This window comes from Phocoena sinus, chromosome 16, assembly GCF_008692025.1.
Source record: "Phocoena sinus isolate mPhoSin1 chromosome 16, mPhoSin1.pri, whole genome shotgun sequence".
In the NCBI taxonomy this organism is placed as follows: Eukaryota; Metazoa; Chordata; class Mammalia; order Artiodactyla; family Phocoenidae; genus Phocoena; species Phocoena sinus.
In genome coordinates this window covers 22,753,101-22,780,637 of record NC_045778.1, presented here as the reverse complement: position 1 = coordinate 22,780,637, position 27,537 = coordinate 22,753,101, and the positions used below count along the sequence as shown (strand labels likewise).

Below are 27,537 nucleotides of genomic sequence, written 5' to 3'. Positions count from 1 at the left end.
GTCACCCCTGTGGGCTGGGGGCCCCCTGGATTCTCCTCAGTCGGGGGCCCAGTCTTCTCACCTCTATTCCAAACTCATGGAGTGGCTTAGTTCAAAGGATTTTCTCTTTCTTTTTTCCTATTGAGGCATTTTAAAAAATACCCTGAGCACTGTGGCCCCCTCACACACATGGGGTGATCAGGCCCTGAGCCAAACTCACTGCCTCTATAGGAATGGAGGAGGCATCACGGGCTGCAGCCCCCAAAGGCCAGGCAGCCTGCGACAGGCCTCGGCAAAGAGAGGCGTCCAGACTGCTACACCGGGGAAGGTCTGTCTCCACGGAAAATGTGTGTGCAGGTCTGGCCCCATGCCCTTCTACAGCCATGACCCGAGTGTGGGATGTCTTCTTGTCCTCTGGGTTCCTCCCCTTACTTAGGCGGGGAATACAAGGACAAGGCCCATGGCTTCCAGGCCTTATGCTTTCCCCCAGTGGGGCTGCAGATGGGCAAGGGAGGTGAAACTGCCCCCTCTTCCTTGGGCGGCAGTGTGGCACAGTGGAGAGGGTCTGATCTGGGAGTCGGGGGCTGGAGTCGTGCTCTCCTCCTGCCATCATCTACCAGCTGTGTGTCCTCGGACAAGCCCAGGACCTCCCTTCCTCAAATGGAGGGAATGTTACAAGCTGCCTTGGTCAGGTACAGGCACACAGGGAGGACTGAGCCAGACTGTGGATGTGAAAATGTACAGTCAGCCTGGCGTGGACACCTCCAGGCTGGTTCCGAGCCTGGCATGGACACCATCCAGGCCCCATGTGTCCTTGGCCCCGTGGCCTCCAGCAATGGCCTCCAGCAACTCCCAGCCTCCCCTCATGAGCCCCTCCATCTGCCCTCTCCTGGCCCACCCCCACCCAGTCACCCCCAGACCCTCATCACAGACTCCAGTGCCATCCGAGTCTGGAGGAACATTAGGGCTTACTGAGTACCTCCACTCGGCTACAGAGAAGTGTCTCCCAAACCTCCCCTGGGGACGGGTAAATCCAAGGGCCTGCCTTCCTGCCCTCACTGCATCTCGGGGACGGCTCTTTCTGGAAGTACAGCAGTTAATTAATGCAGAGGGAATGAGAGAGCCGGTGTATCAGCATTTTGCAAACCCCCCATGAAATAAGGAATCCAGGATATGAGCACCAGCAGCTGCCAGGTCACAGCAGAGACCACAGGACCTTCCAGGCCCCCGCGGCAGCACACGGCACCACCCGTGACTGTGCCGGCCAAACGCCAAGCCAAGTCCGATCAAGCCTCTGCTCTACCCATTTACAGGAAGCACGGGAACTGCAACACAGGCTCAACTAAACCCACAGGTGCAATCGGCAAGATCCAGACTGTGGGACGCCTGGGAAGATAACCTGGTTACCTCATCACATTCACTTCAGGGGAGGAAAGGAGGAGAAATGTTCTAGATTCACTGAGACTTAAGGGCCTCATGAGCCAAATGCCACCCGTGGATCTTGTTTGGGTCCTGCTCCAACTGCAGAAACACATCGTGAGATCAGTGAGAAAATCTAACACTGACTAGGTATTGGAGGACGAGAAATCACTGTCGTTTTAGGTGTGATAATGGCGTTATGATGGTCTTTTTTTTTGGCCACGCCGCAGCTTGCGGGATCTTAGTTGCCCAACCAGGAATCGAACCCGTGACCCCTGCAGTGGAAGCACAGCGTCCTAACCCCTGGACCACCAGGGAAGTCCCTATGATGGTCTTTTTTTAAAAGATCCCTTCTTTGACGGATATGCTGAAATATTCATAGAGGAAGTAATATGAGGTCTGGGACTTGTCTCAAAATAATCCAGTTGGGGTAGCGGGTGGCACTGGTAGGGCTTCAGATGAAATAAGACTGGCCCTGATTCCTGAAGCTGGGAGGTGGGCACACAAGGGTCTGTGAAAATTATTCTCCCTACTTTGAATTGTTCTGTTTGAAATTTTCCAAAATAATTTGAAAAAATAAGTTCCTATTTTTCAACTCAGTCAATAATCCTACTTCTAAGAATCGGCCTCAGAAACACGCCACATGGATGAAAGAGCCGCATGTGCTGTGAGGCTCACGGTACCATCACCTGCCCAGAGAACAACAGGAAGTGATCTCACGGGCCACCTCCACAGGAAGAGCAGGTGATGCCACAGTACATCCACTCAACCAGGTATTATGCCGACATTACATAGGATGATGTAGAGGCTCTTCAACAGACAGGCTGAAGTGTCCACGAGCTCAAACCATCGATGAATGAGCCTCTCCTCATTCTACCAGAATCTAAGCTCAGTGAAGCTTCCCTCTGCTCCATCCCCAGACACAGGACAGGCGCTCAGTAAGCACGTGCTGACTGAGCACATGTATAAATGGAAGCACGCCATCCAGGTGAATGGGCAGGCCAGCTTGTGTACCCAGCGCGATCACCCCTGTGAGAGGAAGTGAGCGCACAGGCACAAAGACCAGAAAGAGAAGGCAAAACCGAAACCGTCCCTGGGAGGCTGGGTAATGGTCTAATATCGTTTCCAAAACCACAAACAAGCTACAAAGAGTCCTCAGCGCCGTTGTGTGACTTCGCCGTGCAGACAGATACTGACACACACCCTGAGCCCTCCTTTCTGCTCCACGACAGAGCAGCAACCCCCACATTCTCCCGCTCTTCTCCACCAAGGGCCCTGAAATAGGTTTACTGCTGGCAGAAGTGCACTCACCAAGCTCCAGGAGCCGTTTTCTTAATTGCTTGTGATTAAGGTGTAAGCTGACTGCTGGACCTGGCGGGGCCAGGGAAGGGAAATGCACTGTGTGGGGGATCTGGGGTGCAGGGCAGGAAGCTGAGGAGCGCGTGCTGCTGACAGTCTCAGAACCCCAAGGCTGTGGGATCCTGGGAGGAAACCTTCTGATGGGCAGAATGTGGACAGGACCTGGCATGTTCCCAGGCAAATGGAGCCCATGTAGGCGATACACCCCCAACCTGAGCCTGGGCTCAGGTCCATTTCCATTCAGAGGTCCTGGGTGTCCAACCAGGCGAACGAGAGTCACTGCACATGCAGCACCTGGCCTGCTCTGAGCAGACAACTGCAGGCTCCACCGAAGAGCAGCCGGGGGCTTCCGGCTTGAAACCAGAGGGCAGGGGTCTAAATAAACAGCCAGGTACCAGGCGTGAGACATGGCTGCTAATTTCCAGAGGAGTCAGTCCATCAGAGGGAAAGGGTAGAGGAAGCAGCTGCCTCTGGAGCCTCAGCAAGCCCACCACAGCCCACCAGGGCAACATGGACTGAGACCCGGGGTCAAGGGCATCGTGGTAAGGGGAGGGGCTCGGGGCTGGGAGTGAGGATCTTTGCCTCTCATCCCTGATCTGCCATCAACTCACGTGGGGCCCTGGGCAGTCCGCCTTCCTGCTCATCTGTAAACAGAGAGGTCACATGCTCTCTAAGTCCCCTTGGCACTAAAAGCTGAGAGTCTGTTCAGGGGGTTTGAAGCTAGGAAGAACATCACAGGACACTGTGCCCTACAATGATCCTTGGGACCTCCCATTTTCGAACATTCACTGTGTCCTTCCCACACACAGCGCTGCGAGGAAGCGCCATTAATCCAGCCTGTGGGCGCGGGGACAAAGGTAGTCAGAGAGGATGAAGATGGCCCTGTAGGAACCCAGCGCCTTCCAGCGCCCACATCCTCGTTCCTTCTACCAGTCAACCCAGGACAATCTAACCTGCTTCCTTCCCATCCACACGGGGCTTGACAGTCATAATTAAATCCATTCCAGGGTCCACACACACACACCTAGCTGGCCAGATGCCCCTTCAAATCTGGAGGCAGCTGAGACAGCTCAGATCACCCTGACCTCAGGCAGGACAGGGGCTCTGGGTCCAGTCAGGCCTGGGCGAGTGCAGGGTGACCCTGAAGGAGGCATTCTGCCTTTCTGACTAAAGTAAGCAGTGGCCTCGTCGCAATTCCCAAATCTAGGTCTATGACCAGTCTCACAACTCCACAGGAATTTAGAAATATAAATCTTTTCAAGGACTGTCCTCTATTCTGGCACCCACCCTACTTTTCTGGTACTAAAATAACCTTTCTTTTCTAAAATGCCAACCATGTTAGATGGTAGTTGGGTTTTTTAAATTTTTGCTTCTTTACTTCCTTCCTTCCTTTAAAATGAACACATTTAACAAGGCTACATATTGGCAACCCTTGAAAGATCCTTCCCTTTGTTAACACTGGTCTGTGAAACCTGGGCTAGGAATAAGGTCTTTGGACTCTTTCTTTGTTCTCTAACAGCACCTCCAGGCTGGAAGGCGTCTATGATTAGATGACCTCTGAGATTAGTGTCCTTATAAGAAGAAATAGCAGAGAGCCCCCTCCCTCCCTTCCCTTCTCTCCGTACACACACCACACACACACACACACACACACACACACACACACACACACACACATACACACACACAGAGGCCATGTGAGGACACAGTGAGAAGGCAGCTGTATATAAGCCAGGATGAGAGCCCTCACTAGAAACTCAATCAGCCAGAACCTTGATCTTGGACTTGCCAGCCTCCACAACTGTGAGAAAATAAAGTTCTGTTGGTTAAGCCACGCAGTCTGTGGTAGTCTGGTATGCCAACCCAAGCTGACTAACACACTTGTGATACCCTCTCTCTCTCCCTAGGTTTCTGTCTCCCCGTGACAGGGTAACACTGTATGAGGCCAATATTACCCTGATGCCAAACCAAACACATCACAAGAAAAGAACTCTGCAGATCAATAGCTTTTATGAATTTGATGCAAAAATCCTCCACAAACCAAACGTAGCAACATGTAAAGAAGATCGTACACCAAGACCAAGTAGGATTTATCCCAGGGATGCAAGCTTGGTTTAATCTCCAAAAATCAATTCCAACAATACACTATACCAACAGAATAAAGGGCAAAAACCAGAGAATCATCTCAATGGATAGAGAAAAAGCATTTGACAATATTTAACATCTCTTCATTAAAAAACACAATAAACCAAGAATGGAAGAGAACTTCCTCAAAGGATATCTGTGACAAACCCACAGCTGATATCACACTTAACGGTGAGAGACTGAAAGCTTTCCTCTTAAGATCAGGAACAAGACAAAGATGTCTGCTCTTGCCACTTCTAGTCGACATTGTACAGGAAGATTTTGCCAGGGCAATCAGACAAGAAAATCAAATAAAAGACATGCATATTGGAAAGAAAAAAATAAAATATCTCTACTTGCAGATGACATGACCTTGTATACAGAAAATTCTAAGGAATTCACTAAAAAAGTAAAAGTATTAGAACTAATAAACGAGTTCTACAAGGTTGCAAGATAGAAGACCCACATACAAATATCAGTTGTATTTCTATACAGTAGCAATGAACAAACTAAAAAAATAAAACTAAGAAATCAATTCCATTTATAATAGCATAAAAATAACAAAATACTTAGGAATAAATTTAACAAAACAAGTACAAAACTTACACTCCAGAAACTACAAAACATCATGTAAGAAATTAAAGAAGACCAATATAAATGGAAACATACCTCATTTCTTCATGGATCAGAAGAGTGACTATTGTTAAGATAGCAATCCCTGGGACCTCCCTGGTGGCAGAGTGGTTAAGAACCCTCCTGCCAATGCAGGGGACATGGGTTCGAGCCCTGGTCCGGGAAGATCCCACATGCCGCGGAGCAACTAAGCCCATGCGCCACAACTACTGAGCCTGAGCTCTAGAGCCCACAAGCCACAACTACTGAAGACCGCATGCCACAACTACTGAAGCCCGCATGCCTAGAGCCCGTGCTCCATAACAAGAGAAACCACTGCAATGAGAAGCCCGCACACCTCAGCGAGGAGTGGCCCCCGCTCGCCACAACTAGAGCAAGCACCTGCGCAGCAACGAAGACCCAACGCAGCCAAAAATTAATTAATTAATTTAATTTTTTTTAAAAAATGGCAATCCCCAAACTGATTCCCTGCCTCTTCATAGCTGACTCTGACAGCAAGAGCACCCTGCACACTCTCCCCTCCCTCTTGGATCTGCTTGACCCCCACTCAGGGACCTTAGGGACCCCCATCCACTCCACTCTCTGTCAGAGCACCCAGACACGACCTCCTAGAGGGGCAGAGAGACACACAGTCTCCCATGCAGGGAGCGAGGACTCCAGACTCCATTTCACCCACAAAAGGCCTCAGTGACCAGCTAAGAAGCCACAGAATCATCTGGGCTACAGCTATAATGGATGGCTAAAATCAAAAAGGACAATCACCAGAGACTTCCCTGGCGGTCCAGTGGTTAGGACTCTGCACTTTCACTGCCGAGGGTGTGGGTTCAATCCCTGGTCAGGGACCTAAGATCCCACAAGCCACGCAGCCTGGCCAAAAAAATAAATAAAATTTTTTAAAAAGGACAATCACCAGTGTTAGCGAGGATGTGGAGAAATTGGAATCTTCACACACTGCTGATGGGAATACAAAATGGTGCGGCCACTTTGGAAAACAGTCTGGCAGTTCCCCAAAAGATTAAACCTAAAGTTATAAAATGACCCAGCAATTCCACTCCCGTGTATATTGAAAACACGTCCACACAAATACTTATACATGAATGCTCATAGCAGCTCTATATTCATAATCGCGAGAAAACGGAAACAACCCAAAGTCCGTCAACTGATGAAGAGATAAGCAAAATGTGATATATCCACACAACAGAATAGTATTCAGTCATAAAAAGGAGTGAAATACTGATACACGCTACAATGTGGATAAACCTCAAAAATACTATGCTAAGTGAAAGAAGCCAGTCACAAAGGTCCAAATATTGTATAATTCCATTTATATAAACGTCCAGAATAGGCGAATCCCCAGAGACCGAAAGTAGGTCGGCGGTCGCCCAGGGCTTGGAGAGGGGGAAACGGGGAACGACTACTAGTGGGTACAAGAGGTTTCTTTTTGGGTTGATGAAAATGTTCTAAAGTTGATGTGGCAACGATGGTTACACAACTCTGTGAATATACTAAAAACCATTGCCTTGCACACTTTAAATAAGTGACTTGTGTGGTGTGTGAGTTACATCTCAATAAAGCTATTATAAAAGGAGCGAGCAAGAGGGCCAGACACTCCAGCGGCAGAACCCGCAGTGCGGGCCCCGCCCAGGGGCACCAGCATCATGCAGGAGCTTGCTAGACGCCCAGATCTACAGAATCAAAAGCCGGGGGGTGGGCCCAGCAATATGCATTTTAACAAGTCCTCCAGGTGATCATGAACCTCACTAAAGTTGGGGACCCCTGCTGAGAGTACGTGGTACTTAACCTTGACTGTACTTTGGAATCACCTAAGTTACTTTAAGGAAAACTCCATGCCCCAGCCCCCATAACAGACCAACTAAATCAGACTCTCTGCGGATGGAGCTCAGGCATGGGCCTGTATTAAAGCTCCGAGGTGAGTCGACTGCACAGCCAGGGTGAGAAGAACTGGATTAGAGGGTGTCTCAGGCCCCCCTCCTCTTCAGCTCTTTTGAGAGTTTGACCCCAGCTCGCTGGTGCCACCTAGTGGCCACATTGGGGAATGACTCTACATCTTGCTTCCGCCCCGGACCCTTATCCCTCCATCACCAACACCAGGAAGCCCAGGAATGGGGCTCAGGGATTCCCCTCCTCCCACTGCAGAGGTTAGCACCATCCTAGCCTTTGGAACGTTGATGAGGGGGCTGGCCTGGCGGGGAGGGGGCGAGAGTCCTCCGCTGGCTCTGCTTCCATTAAAACACCCCACACCCCAAAGGCAGCCAGAGCATGTACCGCTGAACATAGCCCCAACCACACCACCCTTCCCTCCCGCTGCCAGCAGAGTACAGCTAACTCACCCACCCAGCCTCATCTCTGACAACTTCCAACACAACTGTGTTCGCGGGCATCGAAGCACCTTCACTGCTTCTGAACTCGCTTTGCACCTTTCAGCCTCCTGGCCTTCGCCCAGGCGCTCCCTCCCGCCTGAAGTGCCTTCGCCTGGCTCTCATTACTTCGGGATTGTTCAAGGCCAGCTCTGTGGGACCTCTCTTCTCTTCCCAAGGCTCACGTCCCCATGATGCTCCCTGCTGCACCCTCGGTGTGCCCCACAATGAACATCCATGGCTGCAGAGCTCAGAGGAGGGGAGAGCCTATCACCTTTGGCGGGGGCGGTCCCTAAATTGCCTAAAGGCAGTGAAGAGCTAGCAGGGCCGGAACGAAGGGGCTGTGGTCAGAGTGTGGTCAGTGTGGGGAGAGGGCCTATGGGTGCTCTGAAGCAGGGCTAGGCATCCTTTTTCAACTACTTGGGTCTCCAGCTACAGAGAGAAATGGAAGCGTCAGTTCTCCGCCCTCTCAGGGTGTCCTGAAAGGAGCTCAGGCTCTCAGTTCACTGCTGCCACCTGGTGGCAGAATACGAGACCACCATGAGTGACACCCACAGGCAACTCCAAAGGGGATATACAATGGAGCTGCTGGCCCTGGGGAAAATGAGCCCATCTTCCAAAGCTCAGCAAAGTCCATTTTCTGAAACTCCTTAACCCCTTTCCCCACCCCAAATTTGGCGGCCCTTCCAAGTGACCTCTGACCTTGGGCACAGTCTGACCCCAGATGGCCTGTCTCTAGCCCAACACCCTTTTTCCCAACCATGGTCTGATCGATGACCCTAAGCAAAGGTTGGCCTGGATCAGCCATTCACATGTGCCAGATGCAGGCTGCGCGTGGGGCTGGCTTGGAGCTGCCTCTTCTCTGCAGGGGCCACAGGCAGAAGCTGACCTTGGGGACTGCTGCCCACAGCAGAGAGCACAAGGTCGGCACCCAGGGGGGTGCTCCCTCACTTCAGGCTCAGTCTCCTCGGCTCCCCCCACAGCTGCTCCCTCCCACTCCAGCACCCTCTTCTTCTCCAGCAGCCAAGCAAGTTCACTGGGCCAGAGAAGAACAAGAACAGGTCAGCGTGCTCCAGACAGAGGCCAGAGGCCACAGAGTCTGATGCCCAGAGCGGCCCGGCGAGTTACATGGCCGCACCAGCTGGGCCCCATGTGACAGAGCACGGGGAACCACAGCCGACTGGAGGGCACATTTTTTCTAGATAGGCTAAAAATCTGAATGTTTATATGAAATCTGGACTTCTTTAGAAAACTTCTGGTTTGTATTATTGAATGCCCAGTCCCTCAGGCAGCATCAGCTGTGAAAACACTGACGGCTTCCCCGCCGGATATTAAACAGCCACTCTCCAGGACCCATCTACCAACCTGCCTCTTGCCCAGGGTCCCCAGGGCCCCCAGGGCCCAGAAACTGGAGAGTGAATGCCTGGCACCACAGGGATCTAGGACAGGGTGCTCCTCTGACCGGTCACATCCTTGACGGGTCCCAGAGCCGCAGCAGCTGCTAAATACCCTGAACCTCACCCCCGCACACACCCCACCGAGCGCTCTAGAGCGCAGCCGGGACGAGCCGGGGCTGGCCGTCTTTCCATGTCAGGGATCACCTCCGCTTCCAGAAGGTGAAGAAGTGACCATGGGGCCCCCAGCCCTCACACCGACGGTGGCCGCCTCCTGGGCTGTGCACGTGGGGACGGCAGCCGGGCCGGGGCCGAGGCTCACCTGGCGGTAGGTGCAGATGATGATCTCCCGCAGGTGGTAGTGCATGGGCGTCATGGTCTCACTGACCGTGTCCAGGGCCGCGTCCACCTCCTTCTTCACGCGGTGCCCATCAGGCAGCAGCTGCACCACCTTCATCACCACCTGGGACCAGAGGAGGGGAATGAGCAGAGAGACGACCAAGGGGGGGGCCTCTAGCCCCGGCAACAGGTTCACCCACACCAAGGGCCGCACTGGCCTCAAGGCCCAGGCCCTGACCACTCCTTGCTTCTCAGATGGGGGCGGGGAACAAGGGCGTTCCTCCGTATCTCTGAGGCCAGGGCTCCAGAGGTGCTTATTTTTTAAGCAGCAGGAACCTTGCTTCAAACGAAGCCTTATCCAGGACTCTAACCCATAAAACAGATAGCTGTCATGTAACTGGGGCTGGCGGGGCGAGGCGGGGATACAGGACAGGCCTAAGCTGGGGCCTCGCTGGCTCTCCCTCCACCTGGCAGCAGCCCCCAGACACTTCGGAAAACACCCAGCTCTGGGGAACCCAGTGTGGACACCGCTCATCTGAAGTAAGCCCCCCTTTACTTGGGGAAACTGAGGCCCGTTAAGATCACTCCGCAGGGCAGGGCTTCTCCCCACAGTCACCCTCCCGACCACACCCCTGCGGACCCCCCTCTGGATGTGCCTACCCTGCAACCCCTGCGCCAGCACCAACCCAAGCCTCCAGCACCTCCCACCCCCACTGCAGCAGCCCCTCCTTCTCCTCGCTGGTAGCCAGAGAGGCCATAGGAAAGTGTAAGTGTGAGCACGTCCTGTTTGTGTAATTCCTGGGCTTCAGTCTCTTCCTGGCTCCCTTGCACTCAACATAAAAACCGAAAGCTTCCCCACGTCTACAAGGTCCCCCAGTGCCTGACCCCACCTGCCTCCCAGCCTCCCTCATAACCCACCCCCCCAGGGCTCCAACGCCTTCTTGGAGCCCCCTCAGTCACCCCAGCAGCCCGCTTGGTCCTTTCACAGCCCCGAAGTCGACCTCCACCTACTCATCCATCCCATCCATCCGTGTCCCCACTTGTTCACATCTGCTCCCCACCAGACAAGAAGCTCCCTAATCCCCGAGAGCAATAGCTTTTCCACCTAGGAGGTGCCCCGCAGACGATGCTAAATGAACAAAAGACCAAAACCCTACCCAACTCAGCTCTTCTCTCAATCTGACCCATCTCCACAACTGGGCCCTAGCGGGATCGTGGCAGGCAGGGTGCTCCCTCACCCCTGCGTTTCTCAGAAGGAACTGGCCCAGGGCCGGCACACCGGCAGGGGTGGAGCTACAGCCCGGTGGGAAAAGAGGATCCATCACCCGGGAGGACCCTCGGCTAATCCGGCTCAGGCCACATCCGGATCCCAAGCTCTGGGTCGGACATCTCATTTGAGAGGAGTGTGGACCACAGGTAGGTCCCCAGGATGGCCCAGGGGCAGTTCCCCAGGCAGAGGGCTACAGCTTTTTCAAATGCAACAAACCAAACTCCTAGCCTCTCCCCCTAAATTGCTCCTCCCCTTGAATTCTTCATCTCCTTGGCTGTCACCAGCGCCAGCCAGAAACCTGAGGTCATCCTGGGTGTCTTCCCTCTTTGCCTCACAACCAATGGCCCCCAAGACCAGCCAATAGTGACTGGACTCCTGTTCACCAGGTGGCCCCCGCCTCACTCAGGCCCCGGGCTCTCCTCTCCACACCCTCCTCCACACACTGGCCTCCAGAATGAGAATCTGATCACGACCTCCCCTACTTCTCTGCTGACCCCAAGGTTAAGGTCAATCACACAGTGTGGTCTTCCAGGGTCCTCACAGTCAGGGCCCCCACCTCAGCCCTGCCTCCTTCCATTCTGGCCAACTGCAGCCTTCCACAGGTCCTGCCCCTTCCAGACTCCCTCCTTTGCACGTTTGATCCCCTCTGCACACTATCCCTCCCCCCAGCCCCAGGAGACTCACTCATCTTTCTAAAATGCACTCAAATGTCACCTCCTCCACAAAGCCCTCTTGGGCTCCCCCAGCTGCACCTTTGGCGCTCAGAACCAATGTCTATTTCAGCACTCTTCACAGTCTATTGAATGTTCCCCACTGGACTGTGGGCTCCACAGGCCTGAATTAATTACAAAGGAAGCTGGTCTAGACATGAGCATGTCTTGGGGTGGCTAAGGATGGGGATACAGGGGCATCCTTGGGTCACATGATGTAACTTTAGAACACAGATTCAGAGGTCAACTACCTGGCTTGTGCCCTGACCCCATCACCTCTCTGACGTGGTTCTAGGGTGATGAGCTTGGCTCCCAGCACCTCAGTTTCCTCATCTATCAACTGGGAGTAGTAAGGGCACCTAACCCTTGGGAGCTGTGAAGGGTGAAGAAGGGAGCACACTCAGAGCTCCTGGCACAGGAGGGCACCTAACCCTTGGGAGCTGTGAAGGGTGAAGAAGGGAGCACACTCAGAGCTCCTGGCACAGGACCAGGTGTGAGTAGAGAGAGTTCTAACTATCACATCTGAGGGACAGACATGTAGACTTGGAAATAAACCCTCGTGTATACGGTCAAATGATTTTTGCAAAACCATTCGATGGGGAAGGGACATTCTTTTCAAAAAATGGTGCTGGGAAAACTGGATATCCACATGCAAAAGAATGAACTTGGACCCTTACCGTATACCATATACAAAAATTAATTCAGACAGAAAGATAGACAAGAACAAAAGGCAGAGGGCTGCGTACCAGATGAAGGAACAAGATAAAACCCCAGAAAAACAACTAAATGAAGTGGAGATAGGCAACCTTCCAGAAAAAGTATTCAGAATAATGATAGTGAAGATGATCCAGGACCTCGGGAAAAGAACGGAGGCAAAGATCAAGAAGATGCAAGAAATGTTTAACAAAGACCTAGAAGAATTAAAGAACAAACAAACAGAGATGAAAATACAATAAGTGAAATGAAAAATACACTAGAAGGAATCAATAGCAGAATAACTGAGGCAGAAGAACGGACAAGTGACCTGGAAGACAGCATGGTGGAATTCACTGCCGTGGAACAGAATAAAGAAAAAAGAATCAAAAGAAATTAAGACAGCCTAAGAGACCTCTCAGACAACATTAAACGCAACAACATTCGCATTATAAGGGTCCCAGGAGGAGAACAGAGAGAGAAAAGACCCGAGAAAATATTTGAAGAGACTGTAGTCAAAAACGGGTCTAACATGGGAAAGGAAACAGCCACCCAAATCCACAAAGCGCAGAGAGTCCCAGGCAGGAGAAACCCAAGGAGAAACACACCGAGACACAAAGTAGTAATCAAACTGACAAAAATTAAAGACAAAGAAAAATTATTGAAAGGAGCAAGGGAAAAAAGACAAATAACATACAAGGGAACTCACATAAGGTTAACAGCTGATTTCTCAGCAGAAACTCTACAAGCCAGAAGGGAGTGGCATGACACATTTAAAGTGATGAAAGGGAAGAACCTACAACCAAGATTACTCTACCCGGCAAGGATCTCATTCAGATTCAACGGAGAAATCAAAAACTTTACAGATAAGCAAAAGCTAAGAGAATTCAGCACCACCAAACCAGCTCTACAACAAATGCTAAAGGAACTTCTCTAAGTGGGAAACACAGAGAAGAAAAGGACCTACAAAAACAAACCCAATGGGCTTCCCTGGTGGCGCAGTGGTTGAGAGTCCGCCTGCCGATGCAGGGGACGCGGGTTCGTGCCCCGGTCTGGGAGGCTCCCACATGCCGCGGAGCGGCTGGGCCCGTAAGCCATGGCCGCTGAGCCTGCACGTCCGGAGCCTGTGCCCCGCAACGGGAGAGGCCACAGCGGTGAGAGGCCCATGTACCACAAAAAAAAAAAAACCCAAAACAATTAAGAAAATGGTAATAGGAACATACATATCAATAATTACCTTAAACGTGAATGGATTAAATGTCCAACCAAAAGACACAGGCTCACTGAATGGATACAAAAACATGACCCATATATATGCTGTCTACAAGAGACCCACTTCAGACCTAGGGACACATACACACTGAAAGTGAGAGGATGGAAAAAGATATTCCATGCAAATGGAAATCAAAAGAGAGCTGGAGTAGCAATACTCATATCAGATAAAAGACTTTAAAAAAAAGAACGTCACAAGAGGCAAGGAAGGACACTACATAATGATCAAGGGATCAATCCAAGAAGAAGATATAACAATTATAAATATATATGCACCCAACATAGAAGCACCTCAATACATAAGGCAACTGCTAACAGCTATAAAAGAGGAAATCGACAGTAACACAATAATAGTGGGGGACTTTAACACCTCACTTACACCAATGGACAGATCATCCAAACAGAAAATTAATAAGGAAACACAAGCTTTAAATGACACAACAGACCAGATAGATTTAATTGATATTTATACGACATTCCATCCAAAAACAGATTATACTTTCTTCTCAAGTGTACACGGAACATTCTCCAAGATAGATCACATCTTGGATCACAAATCAAGCCTCAGTAAATTTAAGAAAATTGAAATCATATCAAGCATCTTTTCTGACCACAATGCTATGAGATTAGAAATCAATTACAGAGAAAAAAACGTAAAAAACACAAACACATGGAGGCTAAACAATACGTTACTAAATAGGATCACTGAAGAAATCAAAGAGGAAATCAAAAAATACCTAGAGACAAATGACAACGAAAACATGATGATCCAAAACCTACGGGACCTATGGGATGCAGCAAAAGCAGTTCTAAGAGGGGAAAAGAAACAAGAAAAATCTCAAATAAACAATCTAACCTTACACCTAAAGGGACTAGAGAAAGAAGAACAAATAAAACTCAAAGTTAGTAGCAGGAAAGAAATCATAAAGATCAGAACAGAAATAAATGAAATAGAAACAAAGAAAACAATAGCAAAGATCAATAAAACTAAAAGCTGGTTCTTAGAGAAGATAAACAAAATTGATAAACCATTAGCCAGACTCATCAAGAAAAGGAGGGAGAGGACTCAAATCAATAAAATTAGAAATGAAATAGGAGAAGTTAAAACAGACGCCAGAGAAATACAAAGCATCCTAAGAGACTACTACAAGTGACTCTGTGCCAACAAAATGGACAACCTGGAAGAAATGGACAAATTCTTAGAAAAGCACAATGTTCCGAGACTGAACCAGGAAGAGACAGAAAATATGAACAGGCCAATCACAAGCACTGAAATTGAAACTGTGATTAAAAATCTTCCAACAAACAAAAGCCCAGGATCAGATGGCTTCACAGGCGAATTCTGTCAAACATTTAGAGAAGCGCTAACATCCATCCTTCTCAAACTCTTTCAAAAAACTGCAGAGGAAGGAACACTCCCAAACTCATTCTATGAGGCCACCATCACCCTGATACCAAAACCAGACAAAGATAATACAAAAAAATTACAGACCAATATCACTGATGAATATAGACACAAATATCCTCAACAAAATACTAGCAAACAGAATCCAACAACACATTAAAAGGATCATACACCATGATCAAGTGGGATTTATCCCAGGGATGCAAGGACTCTTCAATATATGCAAATCAATCAATGTGATACATCATATTAACAAACTGAAGAAGAAAAACCATATGATCATCTCAGTAGATGCAGAGAAAGCTTTTGACAAAATTCAACACTCATTTACGATAAAAGCTCTCCAGAAAGTGGGCATAGAGGGAACCTACCTCAACAAAATAAAGGCCATATACGACAAACCCACAGCAAACATCATTCTCAATGGTGAAAACCTGAAAGCACCTCCTCTAAGACCAGGAACAAGACAAGGATGTCCATTCTCGCCACTGTTACTCAACATAGTTTTAGAAATCCTAGCCATGGCAATCAGAAAAGAAATAAAAGGAATACAAGTGGAAAAGAAGAAGTAAAACTGTCACTGTTTGCAGATGACATGATACTATATATACATAGAGAATCCTAAAGATGCCACCAGAAAACTACTAGACCCAATCAATGAATTTGGTAAGGTTGCAGGAAACAAAATTAATGCACAGAAATCTCGTGCATTCCTGTACACTAATGATGAAAAATCTGAAAGAGAAATTAAGGAAACACTCTCATATACCACTGCAGCAAAAGGAAAAAAATACCTAGGAGTAAACCTACCTAAGGAGACAAAAGACCTGTATGCAGAAAACTATGAGACACTGATGAAAGAAATTAAAGATGATACAAATAGAGGGAGAGATATACCATGTTTTTGGATTGGAAGAGTCAATATTGTGAAAATGACTATACTACCCAAAGCAATCTACAGATTCAATGCAATCCCTGTCAAATTACCAATTGCATTTTTTACAGAACTAGAACAAAAAAATCTTAAAATCTGTATGGAGACACAAAAGACCCCAAATAGCCAAAGCAGTCTTGAGGGAAAAAAAACGGAGCTGGAGGAATCAGACTCTCTGACTTCAGACTATACTACAAAGCTACACTAATCAAGACAATAATGGTATGGCACAAAAACAGAACTATAGATCAATGGAATGGGATAGAAAGCCCAGAGATAAACCCACACACCTATGGTCAACTAATCTATGACAAAGGAGGCAAGGACATACAATGGAGAAGACAGTCTCTTCAATAACTGGTGCTGGGAAAACTGGACAGCTACATGTAAAAGAATGAAATTAGAACACTCCTTAATACCATACACAAAAATAAACTCAAAATGGACCTAAATGTTAAGACTGGACACTATAAAAGTCTTAGAGGAACACATAGGAAGAACACTCTGTGACATAAATCACAGCAAGATCTTTTTTGATCCACCTCCTAGAGTAATGGAAACAAAAACAAAAATGAACAAATGGGACCTAATGAAACTTAAAAGCTTTTGCAAAGGAACGGAAACTGCAAACAAGACGAAAAGACAACCCTCAGAATGGGAGAAAATATTTGCAAACAAATCAACAGACAAAGGATTAATCTCCAAAATATATAAATAGCTCACGCAGCTCAATATTAAGAAAACAAACAACCCAATCCAAAAATGGGCAGAAGACCTAAATAGACATTTCTCCAAAGAAGACATACAGGTGGCCAAGAAGCACGTGAAAAGCTGCTCAACATCACTAATTATTAGAGAAATGCAAATCAAAACTACAATGAGGTATCACCTCACACCAGTTAGAATGGGCATCATCAGAAAATCTACAAACAACAAATGCTGGAGAGGGTGTGGACAAATGGGAACCCTCTTGCACTGTTGGTGGGAATGTAAATTGATACCGCCGCTATGGAGAACAGTATGGAGGTTCCTTAAAAAACTAAAAATAGAATTAACATATGACCCAGCAATCCCACTACTGGGCATATACCCAGAGAAAACCATAATTCAAAAAGACACATGGGGGCTTCCCTGGTGGCACAGTGGTTGAGAGTCCGCCTGCTGATGCAGGGGACACGGGTTCATGCCCCAGTCTGAGAAGATCCCACATGCCGCGGAGCGGCTGGGCCCATGAGCCATGGCCGCTGAGCCTGCGCGTCCGGAGCCTGTGCTCCGCAACAGGAGAGGCCACAACAGTGAGAGGCCCGCGTACCGCAAATAAAAAAGAAAGAAAAAGACACATGCACCCCAATGTTCACTGCAGCACTATTTACAATAGCCAGGTCATGGAAGCAACCTAAATGCCCATCAACAGACAAAAGGATAAAGAAGATGTGGTACATATATTCAATGGAATATTACTCAGCCATAAAAAGGACCGAAATTGGGTCGTTTGTAGAGATGTGGATGGATCTAGAGACTGTCATACAGAGTGAAGTAAGTCAGAAAGAGAAAAACAAATATTGTAATATTAACACATATATGTGGAACCTAGAAAAATGGCACAGATGAACCGGTTTGCAGGGCAGACATGGAGACACAGATGGAGAGAACAAACGTATGGACACCAAGGGGGGAAAGTGGTGGTGGTGGGGTGGTGGTGTGATGAATTGGGAGATTGGGATTGACATATATACACTAATATGTATAAAATGGATAACTAATAAGAACCTGCTATATTAAAAAAATAAAATTAAACTAAAAAAATAAAATTAATTCAAAATGGATCAAAGACCTCAATGTAAGAGCTAAAACCATAAAATTCTTAGAAGAAAAGCTTCATAACGTTGCATTTAGCAATGACTTCTTGGATATGACACCAAAAGCACAGGAAACCAGAAAAAACAGACAAATTGATTTTCATCAAAATTAAAAATTTTTGCATGAAAGGACACTATCAATAGAGTAAAAAGGCAACCCACCGAACTATCACGTATCTAACAAGGGATTGATATCCAGAATATATAAAGAGTTCCTACAACTCAACAATAACAAAACTCAAATCAAAAATGGGCAAAGAATTCAGATAGGCATTTCTCCAAGAAAGGTACAAAAATGGCCATAAAACAAATGGAACAATGTTCAACATCACTAGTCGGTGGGGAAATTCAAATCAACACCACAGTGAGATGTCACTTCATACCTACTAGGAAGGCTATTATCAAAAAAAAAAAAAAAAAAACAACAAGTGTTGGCAAGAATGTGGAGGAACTGGAACCCTTGTGCTTTGCTGGCAGGAATGTATATGGTGCACCTGCTGTGGAAAACAATATGGCAGTTCCTCAAAATTTAAACAGTGAATTACCAGTTGATCCAGTGATTCCACTTCTGGAATTGAAAGCAAAGACTCAAACAGATATGTGTACACCCATGTTCACAGCAGCGTGATTCACAGTGGCCCAAAGGTGAAGACAACGTAAGTGCCCACGGACAGATGAATGGATAAACAAACTGTGGTCGATACTTACAATGGAATGCTACTCAGCCTTTTAAAAACGCAAATTGTGACACATGCTGCACCACGGATGAAACTGGATGCTATTATGCTAAGTGCAATAAGCCAGTCACAAAAGGACAAACACTGTATGATTCTCCTCACATGAGGTATATAAAATAGTCAAATTCAGAGACCCAGAGACCCAGTCAAATTCAGAGATAGAAAGCGGAATGGTGGCTGCCAGGGGCTGGGGGAGGGGAGATGGGCAGTTAGTGTTTAATGGATACGGTCAATTTGGCCTAAGGAAAAAGTTCTGGAGATGGTGGTGATGGTTGCACAATAATGTGAATGTACTTAATGCCACAGAGCTGTACACTGAAAAATGGTTAAAATGGTAAATTTTGTGTTATGTACGTTTTACCACAATAAGAAATTAAAAAGAAAAGAATCAGCCAGAAGAAGGAAGAGAGAAGTGGTCCAGGGCAAGGGAAAAGCATATGCAAAGGCCCAGAAGCTGAAAGCGCTTGGTGAGTTTGAGGAGCTGCATGGAGGCCAGGGTGTCAGGACAGTAGGGAGGGCAGGGAAGGGGCACTGGCCAGGCCGGCCAGGTAGGCAGGAGCCGACCACAACACCGACACCGGGCAGCCACGTGCCAACTCTGAGTTCCACTTGCCCCATGTGTAAGACGGGGACACTGCCACCTACTTACAGGGTGTCAGGGAACACGACATGAGGCACATGAGGTGCAATACATGGATGGCTAAATGTGAGACGTTAGCACTGTCCATCCAGTGCCCTGAATTGAAATGGGGGTGGGGTAGGGTGGTCCGGGGCCCGGCACCAGGGTCACCAACCACAGCTGGGTCCCAGGTGCCCGTGAGGTGGTCGTCAGTGTTACCCAGACAAGATGGTGGCCAGGAGCCCAGCAGCAGGGCCAGGAGGAGTGGGGGGGATCCGCCCCCTCTTCTCCAAACACCATCTGCCAGGGCCCAGAGCCAAGCTACCCTGTGCCCTGTTTGCTCATCTGTGAAATGGGGACAGAGAAGGACTGATACGATGAGGTAGAATAAGGTAATGGCCTTAGGAGGAGCTTTGAAGATCTCCCCCCAACCTGCCAGCAAGACTCACCCCTCCCCTCCCCCAGGTGTCCCCTGGGGACCCCACGGGGCATGCTCACCTCAAACTCGCCCTTGGTGAACTTGGCATCGGGCACGCTCACGAGCTCCTCCTCACCCACCTCGGGGAAGCCCTAAGGGAGGACAGCTGCTGGGACCGGAAGCATGGCTACCAGACCGCACCCTCTCCCAGCTCTGCCCACAGCTGGAGCCCGTGCCGGGGGTCTGCCGGCCCACGCGCCGTCTGCCCAGGGCTGATGAGAGGGGGCTCTGGGACCACACCTTCCTGCCACAGCCAGTGTCCCCAGGGACCAAATGCCCACCCTGCCTGGGCAGAGCCCTGTCCTCACACAGGAGGCCACACATACTCGGATGTGCCAGAAGGCAAGCACGGCCACCACCATGGCGGTCGTGGTCCGGCCCTGGCCGCTGAGGCAGCTGAACACGAAGCCGGAACCCGGGTCCTTGGCGAGGGCAGCCTGCAGGGTCCCCAGCAGCCGGTCAAAATCCTGCACAGGAAGACCGAGGTCTGAGTCAGTGGGTACTCCCAGCTGCACAGACTCCCAAGATGGCCCATCCCTCCAAATGGCAACCCCGGCAGCTGTCCTGGGAGTGTTTGCCCGGAGCCTGGCTGTGTCAGGCTCACAACCTTGTATGCACATACACTCAGCTCACTGCAGTACACACAAGACCACGTGCACGTAAACAGCCACACTCCCATATAACCAGGCATTGGACGTACGAGCAGACACGGGCACACACCTGAGGTTCCTGGTGCCCACCATCTGCCAGGCAGAACAAGCACATTCCTAGGTGCTGCGCCCCCGGGCTGCACGTGGACCCCCACCCCAACTGCCCACCTGAGGTGGACCCAACCCAGATCCCAACCTCAGCCGATCACTGCAGTGGGAGACCACCAGAGGGCAACAAACTACGGGCAGCCAGACCCACAGAGCAAAGTGACGGGGCCATACAAGCCCCGTCACCACCCGTCTCACAGACAGACAGACACAGGCGCATCACCCAAAGAACTGACACATCACACAGGCACAGAGCGACCCCCACACAATACATGCCAGGCACACACACCACACAAACCTTAAAGACCCACAGACCGTACAGACATTCACAGGCATAAACCTACAGATACCACATGCACACAGAACTCCCTCAGTCACACACAGCATTCCCCAGCACCCTCCTCCACAAACCCCCTACACACACACCACACAGCTCCCCACCAGACACGCTCTCCACGCGTCCCACAGTAAAGACAAGTGGCGCAGCACAGCCTCCATAGACACAGACACACCACACACACTCTCCACAACCACACCCACTCTGAACACACACAGACATGCTCACCCACCCCACACATACCTACAACACATAATACACACACAAACAAGCACGCGCGTGCACGCAAACATGAAGCTTGGCAGGCATGTGAATAAACCACCTAGGCCGACCTGAAACCCTGCAGAACAAGCTCTTAGTCCCTCTGGGGAGCTGTGCCCACAGCCAAGGCCCAGGCCCGAGGGAGGCGGGGGGCGGGGGCGTCCTCTCCCTCCCCAGAGGCCTCAGCCACGCAGCCCCCTCACCTCCTCGCGGGGGGCACAGAAGTCTGGCATGGGGACGCGGTGGTAGGTAAGGCCGGGGCAGGCCCCACGGTGCTGGCTGAAGACCTCCTGCGTCGTGAGGCATGTCTGGAACCTGCGGGTCCGTGGGCCCTGGGTGCCTGAGGGAGGCATGCTCAGGTGGGCCTTCAGCTGGGTCTCCAGGTTCTAGGGGAGGGTGGGACAGAGGGCTCAGGCCACGCGGCAGCCCCCAGGCCAGCCCTGAAAGACCAGCACCTCTGCGGCCAGGATAGTCCTGGCTTCCGGGCCCATCCCTCCCCCTTCTCAAGCCTCAAGGTTTATAACCAGACCCAGGGCTGCAAGGGAGTCCTGAGTCAGCCACTCCCTGAGACCGCTCCTCTCGGGGTCTCAGTTTCTTCATCTGTACAAAAGGAGCACAGACGCTTCTGAAGACCCTTTCAGGCCAAGTCCCCAGAAGGCCTCCAAGGCAGGGGTGCGTACAAGGCAGGAGGGCCTCACCTCCACCTGGCTAGGGGCCGTGGGGGACCCAGGCCACCGCAGGCTGTGGGTGCGCCCGTCACACTCCAGCACAGCCTCCTCTCTCAGGTTGACCCACACGACCTGCTGCAGCTTCCTCTTAGTGTCGGTCAAGTAGGCCAAGATACTCCCCAGGGCCTGGGGGGACAGATGGCCGTCAGTGAAAGAGCTCAACCCCCCTTCTTCTCACCCCACAAGTGGGCCCCCTGGCTGGTCACCTTGGCACTGGGCTGGGCCGTGCCATAGATGGGCAAACGGGGCACCCGCCGAAAGTTGGCCACGTCCATCTCTCTGACGGTGCTGAGTGCGTCCGGGGAGACGAGGTCATCTGCCCCCTGTTGGGAGAGAAGCAAGCCTGGGACCCTCAGCGGCCGACTGAGGTTCAGAACCTGGGGGTGAGACCAGCACTTGACAGTTTAGAAAGCACTTTTGCACACTTGGAGCCTCATAACCACCCTGGCAAGGGCAAGTGCAATGGTGCCCACTCTCCAGATTAGGAAGCTGAGGCTCAAAGATGAGAGGCTGGTGGCAAAGATACCAGAACCAGGTCTCCTGACTCCCAGCCCAGAGCGCTTGGGGTTCAGAATGAGGAGTGGGTACTGGAACGTAGCCAGAGCTGCAAATGCTTCTTAGGGCCTGAGAATGGCCCTGTTTTGTTCACAGGAGGATCCCATCACCTCACGGGCCATCCACCCTTTGCTTCCTGTGAGGGCAATGCTTAGCCCAACCCCACAGGAACCAAGGCTGTAATCAACCCCGGGGCCAGCCCACACCCACGCCCACTTCCCCAGCCAGCCAGGCACACTCACCAGGGAGCCGGTGGTGATGAGGTCCCCAGGGGCCACAGGCCCCGCTGAGCTTAGTGTCACAGGCAGGCGGTACAGTTCGGGACGGGCACACAGCCAGCGGCTGAAACTGAGGGCAAAAGCCAACGGGTACTGCAGCCCGAGGCAGGGAGAGACGGGAGCTCAGGGTCACATGGCCATCCCAAACTCTCCCTGCCTGCCCTCTGGTCGGGGGACCCCAAGAGATACCCATCACGGCCCAGAGCAGGGATGAGGGGCTGGGGAGAGAGGACCGGGATATCCAAAGCGAGATCCCTCCAGGCCCCGATGCCCTGGCTAAGGGTACAGAGATGGGCCCAGAGGAAAGAGACGTGGGGCCTCCCTTTGCCTGACCTGCTCGGGGACCATCCCTCTATCTGGGTCTCTCCTTGCCTCCCCCAAACCCGCCTTCCTCTGGAACCAACACACATGTCCCCACTCCCCTCCCCGGCTCCACAGGGGTCCCCATCAACCCCATGCCAGTCACTGGGTGGGGAGTCTGGAGGGGCCCCAGGAGAAAGGGGGATGGGTCCGCTCATCCCCCTGCCCCACCTGTTCATGGAGATAGTAGTTAAACAGGACCAGGTAGAAGTATCGCTCCAGGCTCCGCAGCGCCCTCTGCCGGACACCGCGCTGGCTGCCGCTTTCCTGAGAGGAAGGGACCAGGAAGGAGGGCGGGCAGTAAAGATGGGGCTGCTAAGCCACCCATCCCCATCCCCAGAAGGGCAGGAGTTAAGCCTCAGAAATTCCCATTAGACAATCTACCCCCACCCTTCATAACCCTGTTTCTCCAGGTTGGAAGTTCTTCCAACCCTATCCCATTTGCTGTGGTTTATCCATGGTGCAGGAAGAGCTACTGGTGACCCCAGGAGGCACTACAGCTCTCGGTGAGGCTCTGTGCCCAGAGACAGGCTGGGCCTCGCCACTTTGCTCCGATGCCACCCACCATGCAGGGTCGCCCACAATCCGTGTTGAAGCAGCAAGTGTATAAACACCCTTCCCTGAACCAGAGGCCCTCGCTTAAGAGCTGCGACCCTCCCCACCCCAGCGTGCTCTGGGCAGGGGGCTGTCACAGAAAATTCCAAGGGTCCCTCTCTTCACCTTCGGATCTCAGGTTTCCCCTGCTGAGTCAGCACCACCTTCTAGAGGGCAAGTGAGATTCGTACAGGCCCGAAAAAAAGGTCATGCCCTTGGATGAAATTTAACCCCATCTTTGGGAATCCAGGCCAGAGGTCAGCAAACTTTTATTTCTATAAAAGGCCAGACAGTAAATTTTCTAGGCTTGTGGGCGACACGATCTGCCTTGCAACAGCTGGACTCTGTCACGCTGTTGAGCCAGAGACGGTACATAAATGGATGGGCAAGACCTCGTTCCAACAAAACTTATTTATCAAAACAGGTGGTGGGTTGGATTTGGCCCGTGGGCCATCGTCTGTCAACCCCTAATCTAGACCTTATAAGGGGAAAAATCCTAAATACACAAAAGCCTCATCAGTAGTTCAATGCGAAGTACTTACTTTGACCCCACTGCGCAACTAGATGGGGCCTGAGGATCACAGCAGGTGACGGCCAGGAGGAACACCTGCTCTGCCAGGCGCCCTTCTGAGGCCTTATGACCTGAGCTCACCTAATCCTCACAACAACCCTATGGGGTAGTTATTGTGAGTGGCCTCATTTTACGAGTGGGGAAACTGAGGCACAGAGCAGTGAAGCAGGTTGCCCAGGTCCACACGCCTCTAGGTGGCAGAGCCAGGAACAGAAAGAACTCAGGCAATCGGGCCAGAGCTCTGCTCCTAAACTATCGGGCCAATGATGGCTGAGCCTCGCAATGGCTTTGGTTCCACAGCCAGTAAACCTCAACAACGATAAGCAGGTATGACATGGAAGAGACGGGGTTACGTGAAATAAGCAGGACATAGACGTGCCCTAGGCAACCTACAAAAGAACATCAGATATATGAAAACTGAAGGAAGGCAGCCAAAATGCTCACGGCAGCTGGGCTTGGATGACGGGCAGTTTTATTCCTTCTCTCAATTTTCTCAATTTTCTATGATATAATATTGCCTTTAAAACACTTTTTTAAGTGTTAAAGAAGAAAAAGACTCTGCGGGCTTTAGATTCTTTCCATGCGCTGTGTGCGAACAAGCCAACCTCCTCTCCCCAGAGCACAGGGACAGGCCTGCTGAGACAGCCCAGAGCCCATCACTCTTGCAGAATCAGCCGCTGGACCAAATCTTGGCCTTCCCAAAGAACAGCGAGGGTTTTTATTTGCGGGGGGAGCCGGGAGCAGCCTGGGAAGTATCTGGAGCCAGAGGCCCCCAGCACCTTGCCAGCAGCCCCTTCCTCCATCCTGTTTATTCTGCAGCAAGGGGCTCTGGTCAGGGAAAGTAAACTTCCTCTCTTCCTGCAGGCCCAGCTCCCCATCTCCCCTTCCTCTGAAAACTGCTCTGCTCATGGGAGAAGCAGCAATTAGGAAAAGCCAGTCTGAAGGGGGCCCGTCAACAGGCCCAACCAAACAAGGCTGCCGGGCTCAGGCAAAAGCAGCGGCTCTCGATGCCTCACCTGAGCCGGGGTCTCCGGCGGGCTGCCTTCCAGCTCCCTCCGGTGTTCCAAGACTACTTCCTTCAGGTCGTGCAACTCTGCACAGGCGGTGATGGCTCTGTCCACCTGGTGCCAGAGACCAGGGCAGGGAAGAGGGGACGGCAGCAGGGATGGAGCAGGGCCAGGGAAAGATGGCAGGAGGTAGAAGAGAAGAGCGGGGGAAAGAGAATGACTGGCTGGGAAGGGAAGGAGCGGGCAGGGGAGGAAGAGGCCCCCCAGTGAGGGGAGCGAGTGCCCCTCCACGGCCCCACCCCCAGCTCCTTGCCCAGCCCCCTAGCTCACCTCCTCCACCATCCTCCTCCCCTGGGGCACCACGTGGAGAAAGCTCTGGACCACCTGGAGCTGCTCCATGGGCAGTGGCTTGGTCTTCGTAGGGGCAGTCCTGACAGGGAGGGGCAGTAGCCTCGTCAGCACCCCCGCAGGACTGGAGGACGCCCCGCTGTCGACACCCTCCCATTCACCTGGCCGATGAGAGGCACCGGACTACATGCTCCAAGTTTTCCTTCCAAATCAGTTGGGGAGACAAGAGGCGTTTGCTCCACTGGGGAAACTGGGGCCCAGAAAGGCCAAGTGACTTTCTCCAGGTCAGCCAGTGAAGTCTGCAGCAAACTGGGAAGTGAACCCCAGCTGCCCGACTTCCAGCTGTAGCTCTGGGCTTCTGACGTGTCCCCGGCAACGTGGGGCAGCCCCGCCCTCCCCTCCTTATCCCCACAGTCCCCTGGGGCACTGGGTCCCACTAGCCACTCACTCCGGCCTTGAGGCAGTCCCACTGTGGTGAAGCAGGATGAGGGTGCCCAGAACCATGCCCAGGTTGGTCCTGCCCACGCCCGTCTGGCAGCTGAAGAGGAGAGCAGGGGGAGGCCCGTGGGCCTCCCGGAGCAGCAGCAGGCTGGGGGTCTCCTGGGGAAGGGCCATGAAGAGTAGGCAACAGCGTGACCAGAAAGCCCTCGGCTGAGGACCAAATTGGGGCTGGGGGATCATGACATGGGCCGCCCAGCCCCACGGCCCGATCTGCTCCACCTGTCCCAGGAGCACAGGCCCTGCCTCCTTCCCAGGGCCCTGGAGCTGAGAACTACTCAGAGGGGACAGGGCCACAGTTACTCTGCTGTGAGAGGCAAATTAAATAAGGTGACCTCCCAAGGGGGTTGGGACAGAAACACCAGTACTCAGGAGATATCAGCTGAAGCCTGGAAGGTAAGAATTTTTAGTTCCAATATAGAAATGAGGAACTTGAGGCCTAGAAGTTAGGAGATCTGTCCAGGATCACACAGCAAGTTAGCAGCCAAGCCACAGCCAGAGTCCAGTCCTCCAGACAGTCAGCGCTGGGCTCTGTCATTAGAGAATGTACAAATACACACCCACACCAGACACACACACAGCCCACACACTCACGCCCTCAGCCTTCTTCCAGAAGCCACAGCTACCAGGGCATCTCCATGGAGACGGGGCCTTGACACAGACCCACTCTCCAAGCACCTGCCCACCCTCCATGCTCCCAGCACCCCTCTTGCCCCCACCTACCCGGAGGACACTGATAAAGGCATCAAACTGGGCTTCCAGGGGGGCTCCTTGCTCTGGCAGGGGCAGACGGTGGTACCTGCCGGGTGAGGGGGAGCGGCCCATCAGGCAGGCCACACACGCCGGACATCCCCTCACTCCCACATTCCCATGGGAGACACAGGCGTGGGGAACTCAGCCCAACCTGCAGATGGTGAGACTGAGGCCGCAGCTGGAGAGCAGGCCTAGAGAGCACCCACACCCAGCACACTGGGGGCCTATGCAGGCCCTCGGTACCTATAGGTGGGCCGCAGGAAGAGGGGCCGCTTGTACACCTCCTGGGTCACGTGCACATCGTCCTCGCCCTTGACGGCCACGGCGTGGGGCTCCCCCCGCAGGTCTTCGGTATTGTGGTACACGTAGTACTTGTTCTCGCTCAGCTGGGCAAAGTCGTGGATCTAGAGGTGGTAGGGGGTCAGAGGGCCATGATGGACTTTCCTGACTGAGCTCTGGAATGCCTAGGCCACACCGAGGCCATGGACAGGCTGCTTTCCCTCCAGGGAGAACTACACACCAGAGGTCCTCTCTGTGCCCTGGGAGCCCTGATGGGACCAGGGCGGCCGCTGGCCCGAGGGCAGCCACCCATGCCTGAGCTGATATGGCCCACACTGGGGCCAGGTTGGAAGGGCTTGGCCCGGTGGGCAGCAGGAATTGGCTAAACCGCCAGACTGAAGGACAGGAGGAAGCTCGGTCAACTGGGAGCTAGAGGGGAGGAAGCCTGAGCTGCGGCCTCCGTTCCTGCCCGGGATGTCCCAGGGGAGGTAGGGGACGCCATGACCCCCACACACTATTTACACACCTATGGGTGCGTCAACAGCCTCAGAGACCCTGACAAACCTCCCAGCTGTGAAGGAGGAGGACAGAGGAACCTCAGAAACAGA

General features: G+C 51.7%; 1 protein-coding gene across 3 annotated transcripts in view; it reads right to left on the bottom strand.

Moving 5' to 3' along the window:
* The window catches only part of PALD1 (phosphatase domain containing paladin 1), an 82,758-nt gene that overhangs the window by 10,916 nt on the left and 44,305 nt on the right, over positions 1–27,537 (bottom strand). For all 3 annotated transcript variants that reach the window (XM_032609289.1, XM_032609288.1, XM_032609290.1), the window contains exons 6-18: positions 26,894–27,054; positions 26,621–26,696; positions 25,848–25,999; positions 25,382–25,481; positions 25,061–25,165; positions 23,051–23,146; positions 22,484–22,612; positions 21,893–22,009; positions 21,657–21,812; positions 21,162–21,344; positions 19,929–20,069; positions 19,623–19,694; positions 9,609–9,749 (exon numbers count right to left, since the gene is read on the bottom strand). In XM_032609289.1, coding sequence (XP_032465180.1) covers positions 9,609–9,749; positions 19,623–19,694; positions 19,929–20,069; positions 21,162–21,344; positions 21,657–21,812; positions 21,893–22,009; positions 22,484–22,612; positions 23,051–23,146; positions 25,061–25,165; positions 25,382–25,481; positions 25,848–25,999; positions 26,621–26,696; positions 26,894–27,054 — 1,629 coding nt within the window. The remainder of the gene's footprint in view (positions 1–9,608; positions 9,750–19,622; positions 19,695–19,928; positions 20,070–21,161; positions 21,345–21,656; positions 21,813–21,892; positions 22,010–22,483; positions 22,613–23,050; positions 23,147–25,060; positions 25,166–25,381; positions 25,482–25,847; positions 26,000–26,620; positions 26,697–26,893; positions 27,055–27,537) is intronic.